Source organism: Rhinoderma darwinii, chromosome 13 (assembly GCF_050947455.1).
Source record: "Rhinoderma darwinii isolate aRhiDar2 chromosome 13, aRhiDar2.hap1, whole genome shotgun sequence".
NCBI lineage: Eukaryota > Metazoa > Chordata > Amphibia > Anura > Rhinodermatidae > Rhinoderma > Rhinoderma darwinii.
This window is the reverse complement of record NC_134699.1, coordinates 24,401,583-24,422,131: the sequence shown is the minus strand read 5'-3', so window position 1 is coordinate 24,422,131 and position 20,549 is coordinate 24,401,583. Positions and strand designations below refer to the sequence as shown.

Sequence of the window (20,549 nt, the reverse complement as noted above, 5' to 3'; positions counted from 1 at the left end):
ACTGAGCTTGGTTCTGAAACTGTAATTCTATAGGATATATTTCTAATAAGAAAATTGCATGGCAGATGGAATTGCTTTAAATTTATTGTATATTTGATGGGAACCTGTCTGGTAGTTTTAACCCCTTGAACCGCCACCATGCAGTAACACATGACCTGACAATATTTCCAAACATTTCCTTGTATATTTTTTTCAGATGCAGCAAAATGTATAAAATCAACTTTTAAAAAGGCGCACGCTATATGCTAACTACTCATTAAAGGGTAATGGGGCAGTGCCGCTATCCTGAAGAGTCACATAGTCCTCCAAAACCACCTTTCCATGTTTGATTGACATCCCCCTGGCTGTTATACATCACTACCAGTCTCCTCCAACTTTCTCGAATGCGCAATTGCATCGGCACACACTGTGCAGCGAGGTGTACTCTGCCCGGCTTCATCGCTGCACTGCGCATGCCAGGGGAGTACAAGGCAACGGCGCATCCGCAAGAGTTGAAGGAGGCTGCTAGTGATGTAGAACTGCCAGGGGGATGTTAATCAAGACCTGGGGGGGGGCGCCATTTAAATTTTCGCCTCAGGCAGCAGAATATATAGAATAGGCCCTGCGCAAGAGGTTAGGTAACCGTCTCATGTGAGAGTCGCTTTAGATGTCATGTCAGGGCTGAATAGCGATATACCTTTTCCCTAGAATTGTGCTACCGGAAGTTATAGTAAATATGTCACCGTGACGTTTTAGACTACCGCTTCGCTTTAGACTACCTCTGAACAACAAATTCATGTATGCATGTCAGCATACTGTACAGAGATTTGTGGAGGAGAGGCATCAAACTAAATCTTTGCCCCAGGGGAAAGATAACCTATCTTTTTCCATGCATATCAGTGGTCACTCAAATAACAGCAAACAGGGACATTGTCATTAAAAAAAAAAAAGCACTTTTTATTCATTTACACAGGACAGGAGTAGGCAAAGAACTGTGAGAGCAGCTGAGCGGTCTGCAGAGCAATATATATCCTTCACTGAGCAGTGCAGAGAAGTATGCTGTTCACTGAGCGCCGCAGAGCAACATGTCGCCGAGCGCCACTGAGACATCATGTGACAATGAGCATGAACAATAGAATATTATATCACATTGAGGACTGCAACGTAGTACTACAGAGCATTAGGCCACAATATACGCTGCAGAGCAGTATGTCATAGTGAATGATGCAGAACAGCATACCACACTGGGTACTGCAGAGTGACATGCAATAACAGCACCTTGGGGCCTTATGCCACACTGAACAATCCTGTGTGGTATGTCACCCCGCTGGCGTCACAGTGCTGTATGTACTGTGTATTTTTACAGAACTGAAGAATTTCGTCACTAAAAGTATTACAGTACACAAAGGAGCAGGGCTTTCCACTGCAGCACATCCCTGCCTTACGGAGCACATCACAAAGAAAAGCAATCTGCAGACCACTCCAGCTCACAGTGTTACTGGACCAGACATTAAGGGAAGACATTAGACCACCAGAGCCATAAATACAGACAGTGTTGTGCAGGCTCAGTGTATATACACACACACATATATATTCAGAGAAACATATAGGCATGTGCATACATTACACATAAGTTAGGGGCTGAGGTATAACACGTCAGGGAGAGGTAACTCCCATCAGGAAGCTTTTTTTTTTTTTTTTGCTTTTTTTTTTTCTAACTCCCTGCATGCCAGGGCCTGACCAGAGACACATTTCTGCATGCGATGGAGATATCTCTTGGCAATGCACTGCAGGCTGGTCTGGCAGTGAGACGGTTGAGAGGTGCAGAGAGCTGTTAGTCCTTTTATATTAGTCCTTAAAATCCACATTCATTATAGTTCCATACTGATTAATTTCTTCACAAAGTCTTAGAGAGGCCACAGCAGCAACACCTACAGGTGATAATACTCCGTTATGTATCTTTTATCCAGATTCATGTTTAGGTGGGAGAGATTTTGCCATGCAGACAAATTAAGGAAATGTTCCCATCCTGGCAGTTACGTTACAAAAGAGAGTGGGCATGAGATTTACCCCTTCTCAGATGGCAAAACAACAGTTGCTTTGTTGGACCCAAAAATGACTGCCTTCACTGTTTTCATTAAAAAGTGACCCAGTGATGACAGTAGTTGCTAATGTATTGATACGTAGTCTCATGCATACTTATTTTTAAGTCCACATAATAACATTTCGAGGCGTTCATATGGGACAAAAACATAGAAGAGTGATGTACTAACATAGTGCAAAGTGAATGATTGATTGCTTTTTTTTTTCTTTTCCATTTATACATGTTTTGGCCCAAAGATCGCCAATGGAAAAATACATATTACAGTATTATATTAATCATAGAACGATGTGTAAATGTATCACCATAGAAAAAAGCCTATCATATATATATTTCAATCTATAGAATTGTACTACAGGTTGTTGTCCCTTTGGAAATGATGTCCATGGAGAAGTGGTATCAGACATACGAACAGCAGGGTAAATGCCACAAACGCTCCATTATTTATTCAGTATCAGAATATTTGTCTGATGACGCCAGACATGCAAATATAATTGTAATGATTTTCTGCTAAATTGCTGTTGCATGGAGGGAATAAATGGGCTATTCTGGTTTCAGCAAATAAAGGTTATTTGTGTATAATTTTCCACTATACTTTCTGTACCAGGACTATTTCAAGATCTCTGCTTGCTGTCATTCACGTAAAAATGAGTCCTGGTCATGTGATGATCACACAGGTGCATGGCTTGCTAGAGTTATATTACAGTTATCAGAGCGGGGTCTTGTAAAGCACTGCACATATGTGTGATCACCACATGACCTGGAATCATTTTTAGCGACTGGTAAGTAAGCTAGAATGGTGCCTTTTGAATGAAAGTAAGCAGAGATCTTGAGAACCATAAGAAATTTATACAGAAAATATATTGTAAAATTGTATAACTTTTTATTAGACAAAGAATAATCCATATTTGCTGAAACTAAACTTACCCTTTAACTTCATGTCTGAGGCCACCTTCATGGACTATGGATTTTTCATTCACAAGGCTTCTGACCTGTTCTCCTACAGTAAGCTATAAGGTCTCCCACCGTTAAATCCTATGAAAGTACACTGGCACTTTCACATCATCAATGGCTTACTAGGGGTGTGTGGCCAGAAGCTGCGTTAGTGAAGAACCCCTTTAAAACAAAAGGGGCATCATAAAATATTCAGGGATGTGCATATATTTTTTCAATTTAAAAAGACAAGTATATTACATTTAATTTTACATGGGACCTCAACATTAGTATTACATAGTTATACTTATACAGCATTGAACATGAAACTTATTATACAGGACCTTTTATCTCATATGTTTTGTTTGCTTTGTTAAATAGTGCTGACGCATTGGACCTTGTGTATAAAAAATAGGGCATTGCCCATAGCAATCAGTGAAATCACAGCTTTCATTTTGTTACCCGCACATGTCGAAATCCCTACAGGGTTCTCTTTTCACCTCATACAAAGTGCATTACGTGAAACAATAAAACACTACTCGTGGACCTGCTGGCAGAGTATTCACCCCTCTAGCCTCCGTAAATTTGGCCAACCTACATTTATGTCGTCATATATGTCAGCCAATCAGAATCTTGCTGATTAAAACAGATATTAATAGACTTTATGGTTATGGTTCACCAAATAAGACACTTTTACATGAAGCTCTACCTTTGGGGCCACTTTGAGCACCTGACAACTGTTCTGACATGTCTGTTAGTAAATACTTGTAGTTGCCATGAAATAACAATGCTAGAGCACATTTGGAAGTGTGGCATTCCTCTGTTATTCCTCCTGGAAATGTATGAATACATTGAAATAGGACGATAATGTTCTACTTGCAAATACATGGTCTGGCACTGTCAGAACTGCTTGGACAGTGCCAAATTGACAAGGAGGGTGGTTATACCCAGTTTATACATTTTCAGAAGTAGTAACAGAGGAATGGCACAACACAGAGTTCTAAGAAAAGATGCTCCAGAATTGATATTTCATGGCAAATACCAGTGTGTACTAAAACATACATGTCAGGAGAGCTTGATAGGTCCTTTTATAGAGCTTGATAGGTCCTATTATATTTAGGATTTGCATTATCGGCTACCTATTACCCAATTCACTTTCTTTTCAATCAGGAACAAATTGGGTAATAGAGGAGAGCAGCAGCCAAAATAAATCAATAGATTCCCTGTGCCGACTTTCTTAGTGCCAGCAGAAGAATAAAGGCAGTGTTTACAATAAACATCATTCTATAATAGGGTAGAAGAGGGTCTGTATAGTCCCTCAGCAGACTACAGAATGCCATATATGATGTCAGTATTCTGCTGATAGAGGGACGCAGCAGCAATCAAATTTCTCCATTATCCAGTCTGCTCTCTCTGGCAATTGCTAAATATATTGAAGTAGTTTCAAGGTTCAGCTTCACTGAAATTGATCCTAGCCGATTTTTGAACAACTGCACCATTCTAGTATATCTTCATCCCCACTGAAAGATTGCCTATGTATACAACACTGTATACTTTATCATCGCGCAACCATGTTTAGAGCCCTTATTACACAGGCAGTACACAGCCAGGACTTTTATAACAATCCAGGCTGTGTATATTTCATAAAATATTAATAATGGGGTCTGTGTTTGCCCATCTATGATGATAAAAGTGATGACACCAAGTAAATAAGCCAGTGTGTGCTTGTACCCATACACCGGGAAGGCAGACTTATTGTAAGCTAAACAATTGTTACAGACTACATTACACAAGCCCTAAGTAACCCTAAGGCTGGGTTCTCACATTGCGGACGCACCACGGCCCTCAAGCGGCCAAATTTGTGCCGACACGTAGATCAACGCAGTTTGCAAATTGAATGCAGGTAAAAGCACTTTCATTGTTTAATGGCTGCGCGGTTATGCAGCTAAACTACAATTTACCTTGTGGCCATTAAAGTGCTTTTACTTGCAGTCAATTTGGAAACTACACTGCTGCGGTGCGTCTGCAAGGTGAAAACCCAGGATTTACACGTAACGTAATTTTTGCAGTGGATTAATCCGCTGTGGAAATTTACACTAAAATACTATCCGTGGAAAAACAATCCGCTATACGTACATGGTTTACATTTTCTATGCGGAAATACTTTCTGCAGCGTTTTCTATGTGTTGTGGATTTTGGATGTGGAATTTCATCATAGACTGTGAAATTCTGCACTGAAATCCCCCCAAAAAAAAAAAAAACGCAAATGCGCCACCAAATCCGCAACAGTAGTTCTGCTTCAGTGTTACGGTGATGTATTTTTGTAATGTTACCGTGATGTATTTTTACTCTGTGTGAATCCACCCTAACCATGACATTATTGCTGCATCATATTTAGACTGCTATGGTGCCAAAGTAAAGGCAGCTACAAGATACAAACTGTCCAGACTGCCCATCAAGACCACCCACCCTTACAGCTTAAAGTAAACCGATCATCGAGGTCTGCTATAAACTTTGGGCATCAGGTAAATGTTTTTAACATTTTTAGCGGGTACTAATTGCAAACTGAGGTCTCTGTGAATCAGCAGTGTCAAGAGGAAAAGGCAGCGCTGCTGATAAGAAGAGGCTTTACACAGCACCACCCCTCTGTCTAATGTCAGGTCAGGAAGTATTGGCATAGGTGAAGACGGGCATCTGTGCAAAGCTCCAGCAGGGATCCTTACCCATTTTAAATCTGGGCAGTACTTTTGCCATGGCAACTGTATGATGCCCGGAGAGTATCGTACACGGGTCCAATTCTAATTAATTGGACCCATGCATTATACTCTCTAGGCGTCGTACGGTTGTCAGAGCCACAGTACCGTCCAGCGTGCAGGAGCGTCACCCCACTCCCGATGTCAGTTCGGGCGGGAGAGTATAACTGGACTGACACTTTTAAATGGGGTTTTCCCACCAAATACATTAATCGTTTGCACTCGGCTGTTTCTGTCACTCTCATAGAGTTCGAATAGAGCGGCAGTGCGCATGCTCGGAAAATGCTCCATTCAAACTCCTCTCTGCTGTCCTTCAGATGTGAAGGAATAGGGGGATTCCTGTACTTGTAATCGGTGGGGCCCCCATCGATCTAACATTAATCACCTATTCTGCAATAAAAAGTTTTCCCACCAAATGCATTTAAGGTCAGGGCATTACTGCTGCATTAAATGAGTAATGCCACAGGTCCCTAATCTGTGAACTGGCACTGTACTGCATAACAGATTGAATTTTGCGTTTTTTGACTTCTATAACTGATTGTGACTGGAATAATATATTAAGATGTTGTAGGGTACAAGTAACTTTAATAGGTTTCTGGGACCTTGGGTGGCGTATTGCTGGAATGTGCCGATGGAATTTTCTTCTTTTTCTACTTCGGATGTTATAGGTACTATCAATCTAGTTCCCTTAGGTTTGTTTAGCTCACTATAAACTGCTGTGGAAGAACTAGTCAGAGTTATGCATTACAGCCATTGGTGAGGCTAGCATGCCGAGACTTTTGGTTCCACAGGAGCTGGAGTGAGTCTGTGCAATTTTATTCTTTTTAGTGTGCATACATACCTACCATCACTTTACAGTGTTCTTTAAAAGTGCCTAAATAGTCATCATTATTATACTGTGCAAAGACTTGCATTAATTGCCCAATTGTGTTAATGAATTATCAGTGATTCTCACTTCAGGATCAGTCATTATACTGGATTCTGCAATCATTCTATAGATACTCAGTATCATTACACGACATACTATGTTCTTGAAGAGTGTATAATAATAATTATTATCCTGTTTGGTCATTAGTATGTGTTTGAACTTGTTTTGGATCCCAAAACTTGCCATTTTTGTATCTTGGGGTCAAAAAGTTAGCGATTGAGGACGTCTGTTAGATTTTGCTGTTCTCAAGATGGGAGTCAATGTGTTTTATTAGAACATCATCAGGGTATCCAACTGGGAAGGCCAGCTGACAGAGAGGACAGCTTCTAACCTCCGAGTCCACTGTCTCCATCAGTAACTGCAGAAATGGACATAAAGAAAAGAGGGGAAGTGAACGAGATTTCATTTTGTGTTCATTTTATTTATTTGTCATCAATTGCGAAGACTGACATACAATAGCGTCAGAGGATATGTCAAAAAGGATGAACAGCTACTTTTTTCGTACCGGTCACCTTGTATCTTCTAGTAACTGATAGAAAATGTCTGTTTGAATTTCAGAAACACACATTGTCCCACAAATATTGGGAATGCCAAGTTGTAATGTTTGCCACTTAATTCCTACATTTAATAGTTAAAAAAGTAACAAAAAAATACATATAATGTTATAATATATATACATACAGTATTGTGCAAAAAAATCAGGCAATTGTGAATCTGAATAGTTAATATTTGCCTGAAATTATAATCTATAAAAGTCTGACTGTTAAATATGACTTGTCTACGGAGCCCAAATATTCTTCCCACCTGCACACTTACATTGATGGAAGGCCAGGACTGTGCATGTTCCGCTCTGGAGTATGATGACGACATTCTTCTACTTGCTGCATCAGGAATGGGGAATCCAGCGCAAAAGGAAGCACAGCGTACTGCTCCAGGCTCTGGACTAGGTGGGGATGGGGGACTCCACTCATCCTCATCAGAGGATTGCTGAGGTGGTTCTTGGAAGCAGGGGATAGTAGGTGGACTGCCAACATACCCCTCATTGTAGGACAACTGCTTTGGCAGAGTTCCAGTTCCAGCTGGCATCCATAGGGAGCGGGATGTTCGTGGATACATTGCAGGCTCACTAATCTCAGAATAGCTACGACGGGCTTGGAATGATGCTTTTGCTTGGTGCACTGAGGGCTTAGAATATGAAATATCTGTGACTACAGGTGATGGACATGATGAGGGTACAGGAGATCTACGTGAGGGTGAAGAGGGTGGTACTGGGGATCGGCGTTGGTGGACTGGTGACTGTAGGACAGGAGATCTTCTCTGTAAAATGGGAGATGGACACTGTGGGACTGGAGAGCGTCGTTGAGAGGAAGGAGAGTGGCGGAGAGAAGAAGGCGAGTGTCTCAGTTGACAAGGAGAGTGTCGATGTGGCGGAGAGTGTCTTTGTCCTTGGAAAAAAAAAAAATAACAAGTGAATACTTTTGGAAACACTTAGAAAAAACCTTGATTGAAACTAGCATTGTCTGTTGGAGTATAGCCATCTAGTTACTTAAGGCCCTTTTACACAGGCCAAGGATCGGGCAAACGAGCGTGCACGCCCTGTCGTTGCTTAGCAAAGGATCCGTGAAAAACAGACGGCACCCGGATGCCGTCCGTGTGCCGTCTGTTTTTTTTGACGGATGCATAGACTTCAATGGGCCCCACGGTCACTGAACAACGGACAAAAGTAGGACATGCACTACTTTTGATGGAACGGACGAACGGAACCGTCAAAACAACTGAAGTGTTCATGGCCCCATAGAAATGAATGTGTCAGGGTCCTATCAGTTAAAAAAAACAGATCGCACCCTGAAAAAATAACTGAAGTGGGCATGAGGCCTTAAGGGACTACCTGTGTACACCCTGTGTTTAATTTATTGTAGGTGGATCCTCCTAAACAAAAGGGATTTTTAGAGATTACCCTTCTAAATCCTTAAAAAACTAATTTAAATCTATGGTTGTCACATAGGTGTGGTTTATAGGAGACCTTTTGGGCGATATGGTGTAGGATATAGCTCATTACTCGAAATACTGTTACAATATATTATTGTGTTTCACAGATGAGTTTACGAAAGTACGAAGTGTCGGTAGCTTCCCACCTGTTTGTTCCTCTAGCAGTGACCTCAAAATGCGGCTTTGCAGGGCAGTAAGGTCACGTAGACGGTAAAGCTCCTCTGTCAGTTCCGTGTAAGCCAAGGCCAAATTCACCCTGGAAATATAAATACCATTTACACTGTGAAAACATTCAGACACCGCAAGATATCTTCTATAAGACCAAAGGACTCTTATTATATAATATAGTGTACCCTGTTAAGCCATTGTGTAGGTCCCCCTCGTGCCTCTAAAACAGCTCAGGCCCGTTGAGGCATGAACTCTGAAGACCTCTGAAGGTGTTCTGTGGTATCTGGCACCAAGATATTAGCAGCAGATCCTTTAACCCCTTAATGACTGCCGATATGCCTTTTCACGGCGGTCATTAAGGGGCCTTGTTTTAGGCCGCCGCCTTTTCAGGGCGGCCTAATCAAAGTTCTGCACGGCTGTCCGGTTCACGCTGGAGCGGGTGCCCAGTTGTCTGATGACAGCCGGGCTCCTGCTTCAACGGTTTCTCCAATTGCGACCGTTTAACCCTTCAGATGCCATGGTCATTAGTGACAACTGCATCTGAGTAGTTTACAGAGGGAGGGAGCGCCTTCTCACCCATCGGCGGCCCACAAATGCGACTAAAAAAATAGTTTGGGAATGGTTTGAGGAACAAAAGAGTTTAAGGTGTTAACTTGGCCTCCAAATTCCCCGGATCTCAATCCAATCGAGCAAGTCCGATCCATGGAGGTCCCACATCAAAACGTACAGGAATTAAAGGATCTGCTGCTAACATCTTGTTGCCAGATACCACAGGACGAGGGCCGTTAGTAGTGATCATAGGGCTCCCGTCCAACAGATACACGGAAACTTATACACATACAACATATATGAGTGCACATATATTGATTTAAAAAAACATACGCATCTACACACATACACATATGTACAAAAATGACACATGACTACACCTATTCATACACACACACATAAATAATACTTATACATACACACACTCACTCCATCAAAAGTACACATTACCCTCCCCCTCCATCCCATAGCAATAGTTCATCACTACCTTCCCATACACCAGTGCCTATTATATATTTAATACAGGGCATTACATCCCCTTCCCCAATGACTCCTCATGTTAGTTCTGTAATGTATAATACATTTTACTCACTATTAGATGAAATTTAGATGAAGTTGCAGCTGACAACTTGCAGGGTTTAGTCAGTGCTGTGCTCGGCACCCACCCCCCCCCCCCCCCCCCCCAATAAGAACCAATCAGAACTTCTCTGTTGTTTAGGGAAAGTGCTGATTGGTAGAGCAGGAGCAGATCAGTGACTGACGGGCTGCTCTACCAATCAGCACTTTTCCTTCACAAACAAGGAAACTAGTAATCAAGGAGAGAGCGGCCACCCTAGCTCACGGGCCACACAGCAGTGGGGTGGTCTGCCTCTATTGGAAGTACGCCACTGCACAGTACACCTTCAGAGGTCTTGTAGGGTCCATGACTCTGTGGGTCAGAGCTGTTTTGGCCACACGATATTAGGCAGGTGGTTTTAATATTATGGCCAATCAGTGTATATAGATCGATGGATATCGATATATATATAAAATCATCCTCAGAAAAGATTTTGTTTCATGTATACAAAGAATACATCAAGAAAGCTAGCAGAAAAGTACTTTCAGTAAAGTAGTATAAAAAGTTTGCATGTAAAAAAAATTATTATAATTCACAGGACACTTCCTGTACCCTGGGTGTAAAATGGGCCGCTCTTTCTATAAGTAGTTGTATTTATATCTGCAATCTGATCTCTGATCTGTGGCTTCCAAAAAGGACTGTACCTATCCCTTTAGTGCTACTATGTACAGCACCACAGATATGTATATTTTTCTATTATCTATTTAGTGTGTGTGTATGTGTGTGTATATATATATATATATATATATATATTATATATCATATCTCTATATTAATTATATATCTATTAACCATGCAGCTGCAGGAATTTAGAAGCCTCATAGCTGCCAGTCCACTCTAGCTACTTGCTTCCAGCAGCTACTTAAAGGGTTTTTCCCATGAGGGACATTTATGACATATCCACAGGATATGTCATAAATGTCAGATAAATGCGGGTCTCACCTCTGGGACTCGCACCTATCTCTAGATAGGGCACTTATAATGTGGTGACAGAGCCTCTTTAAAGGAGTTTTCCCCTGAGGGACCTTTATGACATATCCACAGGATATGTCATAAATGTCAGATAGATGCGGGTCTCACCTCTGGGACCCGCACCTATCTCACGCTGCCTCCCGGCCACTTACTGATTACATGGTCGAGAGTTACAGGAACACCATAACTCGCTGAGCTACGCTGTCTCCGTAACTCCCATAGAACTGAATAGTAGTTACGGAAACAGCGTAGCTCAGCGAGTTACGCTGTTTCCGTAACTCCCGACCATATAATCAGGAAGTGGCCGGGAGGCAGCGTGAGATAGGTGCGGGTCCCAGAGGTGAGACCCGCATCTATCTGACATTTATGACATATCCTGTGGATATCAAGTAAAATAGTCGAACAACAGCACACGTCTCTAGATGATCAAAGTGGTTTTATTGTCAAAACATCCACGACAGACAGGCAACGTTTCGACCCATAGTGAGTGTGGGGTCTTTGTCAAGCCTAACATTACATCTAAAAACATCATACTAAATAGGTGAATTCGAATGATCACATGGTACATTGCAGCCAGTGAGAATCGTGATCCCGGTCTCCCAGGTGAATCATACATTAGTCTTAATGACAACCAACAACTTGTTACATAGTACAAAAAAGTGTATAAATTCGACATACAATACATCTTCAATCCATAGTAAGTATTTAAGCCATCAATTATTGATCTTGGAGTAGAAAACGAAGAAGGAAAGTCCACCACACTCCAGGCACCAGCTCCGATCCCAGGACGTCACCGCGCATGCTCCACAATCAGTGCATCGCAACGGCATAATCAAAACAAAAGTATTACAAAAGCATCTCTTGTACGCAGGTGCCTATAGAGGGAATGATGTCCTCACTCTCACACTGTGTGGTTCAGAAGTACCAGTCCACACAATGTGATGGCAATCGCATGGAAAAACGCTTATAGAATGTAATCTCATGTTGTCAAGGACGCCATCACTACGTGACGATAAGTCACGTGTGTCCAGGCGTCTACTACAAAAGAGAAATGGAAAAGGTAAATTTAACCTGTAGTTAACCAATAATGAGGGTCAAAAAGTGATAAGATCTTGAAGTCATCAGTCGTGTTAAATCGCCTATATGAATTAGATCACCAAAAAAGTGGACAAAAAATAATAATTATAGGGAATGCTCGTGACATACATCCGATGGAATACATCGAATAATAGTACTGCATAATACACTAGACTTCTAGTAAATAATCGATCATCACTTCTAATACCCCACTTGAAACTTCTATATTCTCCATGATAAATGCACAAACACTCGCGATAAACAAGAGAAGAAAAAATTTTTTGTATAGTCCACGTCCTGGTCGTATGCCCGCTGGTGTGTGGTGAACGAACCTCCAAGCCGGGTAATCCCCAACTGTAAAAGATATCCTGTGGATATGTCATAACATTATAAGTGCCCTATCTCCTACATAATGTGATCGGTGCTGTAATGTAGATAACTATCATTTTTGAGGAAGTTATGACCTATTTTCGATTTATGCTAATGACTTTTTTTTGGGCGTTTTTTAGCTTTTGACCAAGTGGGCGTTGTAAAGAGAAGTGTATGACGCTGACCAATCAGCATCATACACTTCTCTCCATTCATGTACTCAGCACATAGTGATCTTGCGAGATCACGATGTACTGTCACTTACTCACACACTAACTTTACTGAAGTGTCTTGAGAGTGAATAGACATCGCCTCCAGCCAGGACGCGATGTCTATTCACAATCCCGATACATTAGCATTAATCTAAAATAGGTCACAACTTCCTTGAAAATGATCGTTTTTCTAAATAAAAACCACTGCTGTGATCTACATTACAGCGCCGATCACATTATGTAGGAGATAGGGCACTTATAATGTGGTGACAGAGCCTCTTTAAGGCTAAGTGTATGTTCACACACACTGTTTTTTCAGGCGTATTTTAGAGCATAAAATGGTTGCATTGCACTCCTAAATACGCTTTGAAAACGCTGGCAAACAGCTTGCCCAATTGTAAAAAGCTGTGTAGTGCATATGAAGGGTAATTTTTCTCCGCTGTCTTAAAGAACGCAGTGTAAAAATATGCCTTAAAAAAAAGAAGGGACATGTCAGCTCTTGAGGTGTTTTCCAGGTTGATTTTCCATTGACATCTCAAAAAAACCGCTTAGAAAATACACTTTAAAATACGCTTGCAAAAACTCTTTGAAAATAAGCTGCAAAAATTCCTGGATTCAGAGGCTGTTTTCTCTTGCAATCAGTCTCATATTTTTCTGCCTCAAACATATGCCTGTGTGAACATACTGTATTGGATCTCCAACGTTCTCCCCATTGAAGTATATTGGAATTACAGAAACATCCAAGCAAGCACATTCTGCCGATAGGTGAAGGTCTGAGAGGTGGATGCTATAAAATGCCTGTAATTGGAATCTACCTTAAAGCCCAAGGACCTATGCATACAGTAGCACATAGAGTAACTACGGCTACGTATTATTGGGCCATAGGTAATCTGCGTTTCGCTTTATTATGGAGACATCCTACCCTAGAAATAATGCTAAGGGCATGACCACACGTGGCGGATTTCCTCCGCAACTGTCCGCATCAATGCCGCACAGAATCTGCGTTGCAGATTCTGCTGCGGATCTGCACAAAATGTGCAGTAAATTGATGCGGACTAGCTGCTGCGGACTGCGGTAAAAGTACTTCCCTTCTCCCTATCAGTGCAGGATAGAGAGAAGGGACAGCACTTTCCCTTGTGAAAGTCAAAGAAATTCATACTTACCGCCCGTTGTCTTGGTGACGCGTCCCTCCTTCGGCATCCAGCCCGACCTCCCTGGATGACGCGGCAGTCCATGTGACCGCTGCAGCCTGTTATTAGCCTGTGATTGGCTGCAGCCGTCACTTAGACTGAAACGTCATCCTGGGAGGGCGGACTGGAGACAGAAGCAGGGAGTTCTCGGTAAGTACGAACTTCATTTTTTTTTACAGATACATGTATATTGGGATCGGTAGTCACTGTCCCGGGTGCAGAAACAGTTACTGCCGATCGCTTAACTCTTTCAGCACCCTGGACAGTGACTATTTACTGACGTCTCCTAGCAACGCTCCCGTCATTACGGGAGCCCCATTGACTTCCTCAGTCTGGCTGTAGACCTAGAAATACATAGGTCCAGCCAGAATGAAGAAATGTCAAGTTAAAAAAGCAAGACGGATCCGCAGCACACATAACATGTGCATGACAGCTGCGGACTTCATTGCGGAAATTAGAATCTCCATTGAAGTCAATGGAGAAATTCCGCCATGAGTCCGCCACTGATCCGCAACAGACAGAGCATGCTGCGGACACCAAATTCCGCTCCGCAGCCTATGCTCCGCAGCGGAATTTTACGCCTCGTCTAAACGAACACTGCTAAATTAAAGTGTAAGTCAATGGACAAACGGCTCCACTGCGGATTAACGCTGCGGAGTGTCCGCAGCGGAATTTAAGTGAAATTCCGCCACGTGTGAACCCAGCCTAATACCTCTGTAATACAGCATTGAATGAAGCATGCTCCATTTTTTTGAATTCACTATTTCTTCTAAGGGAGAATATTTCCTTAATAAAGAGCTGTACATCGTCACAACATCGCAGAACATGGTGTTTCTACAGCTCTGTACTACTAGGCCATTAGGGACTCTGTGTGCCACTGTCCAGGCTCCGCACAAACACGTGAGGGTATTCAAACTACAGGCATTTTCGTCTATACCACATAATATGCCATAAATGTCTGATAGGTAGGGGTTCCTACCTCTGAAACACCTACCTATCGAGAGAACATGCTTGCCTTGGCTGTTTCTGTTACGCTCATAAACTTAATGCCACAATTTTTTTGTCTAATTCATACAGAAAAAAACCCTACAGGTGTATATGTATTGCTGTTAGTGGATTGTTGCTGGGGAAAGTCACCAGTCTTTTCTGAATACAGGGGTGCACTTCAGGAGTCAGGCCCACGTCAAAGCCTGGAGACAGCGCCTTTATATAAGATCCTACATTATTTCCACATAGGTCAATATTCCTTCACAAAATAAATTCTATTTCCGGCTCTGCTACAAATGGTTTGTATTCTTTTAGAGTAATGAAATGCAAATTAGTATTTGCAAATATCAATTTCCATTTCATGTATGATTTATATATATATGACTATTGGCAGTAACTATCAGAATGTTCACGGTTAATATTTCACATAGACTGAGGCATTTCTAGTCCAAGAATATTGCTGCATCTATATTTGAGCGCTCTAAGCCGAGACACAAATTTATTCAGTTTTCTTATGGTTTTAGCAGTCGTCCTGCGGTTTACACACTCTACACACTCAATCTGTTTACTAATATCTTCCTTTTATTTTATGTGCTATGATTGATAATATAATCTATTTCATATCCTGTAAGCAAAAAATTATTTGCCAGTCATAATAGGACAACTGATATTATTAAATGGAAATAGTAAACCCTTTACACTTGGGAATATATGAATTTTGACATTTCTTTCCATATTTACTTTCATATAAATAATCAGTCATGTGAATGTATTAATTAATAAATTATAATAAATAAGTCCATTTGAATGATGTTGTTCTCCTCTATTACCAGAATTACTCCTGCCCAGAATGGGATGAATTTGGTTAATAACTATATATTTGGGCCGCTCGAACCATAGGGCAAATGTGCGATGGCACAATTTTCATTAGCTACCTTATTATCTATTGATTTCAGGGGCGCTATTTGTGTCACACTATTATTTTGGGGTCACTATCTGTGTGACACTTATTAAAAAGGTACAGTATTTGGGGGCACTATGCAACACAGCAGGTTCTGTAATGGGGGCAAATAGAGTAATAATAGGATTGGGAGTTTGTGTAGAGGGTGTTGAGGGTGTTAGAAAAGCAAGGAGCCAAAGATGTCTGGGCAGCAAATTCTACAAAGTCGTAGCTGGAAGAAGCCTTTATGGCGATCAGGGATGAATAAAACAAAAGGGAGAGCGAACGACTCAAATCAGAGAAGATGTCTCCTGTGACTGAAATAATTTCCCATTATTGGGTCTCAAAAATTGCGCTTCTAAATGTAATTGTTTTTATGATATTTAATTCACTGTGCAGACATTAGAAGCCAATGAACAAAAAGTTTAAGGGGGGTAGCACTCATGAAACTTTTGCACAGGGCCCACCAATGTAATAAAATCACCCTGTATTTGTGATCCTATGGACAATTATCGACACTTAACATTCGTTTACGTTATAGTCGGTAGGGGGGAAGAGTATGGCACGATCTCACGGGCTGAGCCCATTCCATACGGCGCGGGTGTCTGCTGTATATTACAGCTGACACCCATCTCTAAAAACCAGGATCGGAGGTAACTCCGATCCTGGCATTTAACCACTTAGAAGCTGCTGTTAATAGTGACCGCGGCATCTAAGCCGTCAGACAGAGGGTGGCCCCCCTCTGTCACTCCATTGGCTCTCCTGCGATGCAATTGCAATCTCGGGATGCAGATGGTTGTCAGGGCAGCCTGGGGGCCTAATGGAGGCCATCTTTGTGCTCCTATTAAGCCCCAGAGAAAGGGCTTAATAGGAGATGGTAAAAATCACAATAAGTATTGCATGTATTGTACCAGCGATCGAAGAATCACTTATTCAAGTCTACTAGGGGGACTAAAAAAAAATAATATAGATAGATATATATATATATGTGTGTGTATGTATGTATGTGTATGTGTATATATATATATATATATAAGTTTAAAAGAGAAAAAACTTTTTATTTTTCCCCTAAAGTAATTACCATTTTTTTTTTTAAATGAAAATAATTATTATCGGCGCGTACATAAAAGTCGGAGCTATCCTAACATATCGTTATTTAAACCGCAGGGTGAACGCCGCAAATTTTTTTAAAATTAACACAAAATAGGCAGCACACCCAGTAGTTGGTGTTCAAAAAAGAAAGCGCTTTATTAGCGCAAATGCGAAGTTTCGGCTCAATATCCTAGAGCCTTTCTCAAGGCTCTAGGATATTGAGCCAAAACGTTGCATTTAGGCTAATAAAGCGTTCTCTATTTTGAATACCAACTACTGGATGTGCTGCCTATTTTGTGTTTCTTTACAAATTTGGGGATGATAGTCAAATCCCTGGGATCTGCACCCAATTTCAATTTCTGTGACCAGTGCTGCTAGAACCCTGGATTATATTTAGATAGATAGATAGATAGATAGATAGATAGATAGAATTGCTGTGTTTTGGTCACCTTTGCTCAAAAAGTTGCAGATAAAAATAGTGCCAATAAAAACTACAGCTCGCCCCGCAAAAAAACAAGCTCTCACACCACTTCGAAAGGAAAAATAAAGAAGTTGTGGCTCTCAAAATATAGCGACACAGAACAAATTAAAATAAAATAATTCTGTGTAAAAGTAGTAAATCATAAAAACAAACTATATAAATTTGGTATCGCCGTAATGGTATTGAACCGCAGAATAAATGTAACATATAGTAGACAGAAAAAGAAAAAAGTTATGGCTTTTGGAAGGCGGAAAAGAAAAAAACTACTATTAACAAACAAATATGGCTGCGGCAGCAAGGGGTTAAAGGGTTTTATGTAAATAAAGGCTAATCGTTGTCGGCTGGTTTCAGCATCTGTATTATGGGAATCCGCCCCTCCAATGATTCTGCTGAACTGAGCTTAGAGCACCATAGAATTATATATCTCGATATTGCGTCAGAGATCGGTATTGCGACTATAAAATGGAGCTAAAATGAAATGCAAATTTAATATTACGTTTTATAATGCATTGCGGCTCAGTCCTTTGCATCAGTACCAGGCAGATCTTGAAAATGGTGAGGAATTGAAACAGAAAGTATATTAGAAAGTTGCGTAACCTTTCATTATAAAATGATTAAGCTTTATTTACATACAATCGGTAAACCCCCATATATACTTAAAGGAAACTGTGTAGGAGATTTCTATGTTTAGAACTAGTAGATGAATTGGGAAGTAAATAGTTAATATACTGTAGCTACTCTAATACTATAATATGGTGTTAGCACAGAAAGATTTGTGTCAAAAGAGAAAAAGCAGTCAATCACTGCGTCTGGGTCACAGAGACCACCCTCTGGACTTGGCAGAAGCAAGTTCAGGAGCCAGAATTTAAAGGGTACCTAAACATTTAAAATCTTCTGACATGTCATATTGACATGTCAGAAGTGTTTATTGGTGGAGGTCCGAGCACTGAGACCCCCACCAATCGCTAAAACAAAGCCGCTGAAGCGCTCGGGTGAGCACTGTGCCGCTTCATATTTCTTCCGAAAAGCCCATGAGTCCGTACACCGTTTGCTCGTCTTTCCGAGGAAAGACTATCCAAAACTAAGCGGCACATTGCTCACCCGAACACTTCTGCAGATTTGTTTTAGCAATCGATGGGGGTGTCAGTGCTCGGACCCCCAACGATCAAAACTTCTGACATGTCACTATGACACCTCAATAGTTTTACTAAAAGTTTTGTTACCCTTTAAACACTCCAATCAAAACTGATATACTGTGTTATGACTAGGAAAGGGCCTAAGGGAGCAGTGCATGACGCAGGGATCAAAGAACACCAAAGATAGAATTTCTGTGTCATGCACCGCCCCCTCACGTCCTGCTTTAGACATCAGTTGTCCGGAGTGTTCCTTTAAATAAATAATTAAAGCACAGTTTGAAATAAAGGACAGCGATTTTCATAGCGGCTCCTTATCGATCACATGCTGCCCTCAGAACAGCATGAATATAGGTCTGCCTCAAAGTAAGGTAGTTGAGCTTTAACTGAATGGCAAATCCTTTAGAGAGCTGTGAGTGTATGCCACCTGCTAAATCACATTAGGTTGCAGTTTACCAACCACTGGAAAGACATAACAAGGGGTTGACCGAGAATAAACATAAGTCATCTAAAGCTCTCCCGTATTTAAAAATCACAAACTTTCTAATGATGGGCCATTCATAATGACATTGTGACCATGGTGGGCAATCACAGCGGCAGGACGTGGTGTCAATATGGTGCAACATCACTACAGCTGGCAGCTATTGGAGCTCCATGGAGGTAGCTTATGCTTGAAAAATCCCTTTCAATTGCTTTAAACGATGTTAATCAGAATTTCATGCCAGGGCAGGCAGCATACTGAGCATGGCACTTTTACCTGAACTTGAATTTATGTGTCCTAAGTGTTAACCAGGAATTACCAGAAATTAAATATAAGCACAGGAAACCAGTAACTAAGGCACCTGCACAGTTGAAGGAAAAGCACAAAGCTAAATATGAGTACAATGACTGGGAAACGGTGATGTGGTATGATGTGATGAATATTACACTTAGTTTCATTCTTTGCATATGCTGCTAATTGAACTTTTTGATTGTAATGTAAGCAGAATTGCATTGGGGAACAAGTGTCAAAGTGCATGTAAAGGTACGCGAGAGGTTGTAAAAATAAACACCTACAGAATCTGACTTGGATTTTGCATTTTATGAGACAAAGTGGTAGACTGAAAGTGGCCTGTACCAATGGGCATACAAGGTCATGAGCCCCTTAACAACCACTAGAGCCATGATACATTTGTATTGGTTTAACAAGTTGCATTTGAGGAGCACTTAGTACTTGATGAGAAGTGAAGCACTGTTTTTTCGTTCTAAATCTTTTCGTTCAGTATTTGTCAACATCCCTATAGTACATTAACCCCTTAATGAAAAGTGACAGATATATCCATCATGGGCAGGTGCTAGTCCTAGCATCGTGAAGGATATATCCGTCACTCAGATCTCGTGGGTACACTGGGCAGTAGGGCGGCTGCTATTTGCTGCTGGGCTCCTGCCGCAACTGCCTGGATCAGCGATAATGCCAATCCTGGCAGTTTAAACCCTTAGATGCCTTGGTCAGTAGCTACTGCAGCATCTAAGGTGTTTGTCAGAGGGAGGGGACTACCTATGTCTGCCCATCGGCACAGTGCAGTTGTGGGGTGCCAATGGGTTACTATGGCAGCCAGGGGCCCTTACAAAGGCCCCAGAACTGTCATGTCTGTATGCCTATAGGCATGGCCTAATAGGTTGCATGTAAGTGTAACATGTATTCCAAAGGATCACCGCTTCAAGTCCCCCAGTTTTGGAAAAAAAATCCCTTTTTTCATGAAAATTTATATATAAAATATATCGCAAACATTTAAAAAATAGATAAATTAGGTACTAACATAACATATTAATAACATATTATTTATACAGTACGTCGTATGTTGAAAGAAAAAAAAAAACTATGACGGATTTTCTTTTCTTTTCTATTCCATTCTATTGTATAAAATGTAAGAATTATACGAACCCCAAAATTGTACCAATATAAACAACTCATCCCGCAAATAAACAAGCCATCATATTTTGACCAAAAATAAATAAATCAAATAATACATTATCTTTCACGAAATGGAGCGACACAAAATTTATTTTTTTCTTTGTCCATAAAAAAAATTGTGTGCAA

At 41.0% G+C, this 20,549-nt stretch overlaps 1 protein-coding gene across 1 annotated transcript in view; it reads right to left on the bottom strand.

Annotated features, from left to right (window-relative positions):
* Positions 1–920: 920 nt before the first annotated feature.
* TBKBP1 (TBK1 binding protein 1) overlaps positions 921–20,549 on the bottom strand; it is a 67,128-nt gene continuing 47,499 nt past the window's right edge. Inside the window, exons 7-9 of the mRNA XM_075845589.1 lie at positions 8,830–8,939; positions 7,511–8,139; positions 921–7,052 (exon numbers count right to left, since the gene is read on the bottom strand). Coding sequence (XP_075701704.1) covers positions 6,924–7,052; positions 7,511–8,139; positions 8,830–8,939 — 868 coding nt within the window. The 3' untranslated portion in view covers positions 921–6,923. The remainder of the gene's footprint in view (positions 7,053–7,510; positions 8,140–8,829; positions 8,940–20,549) is intronic.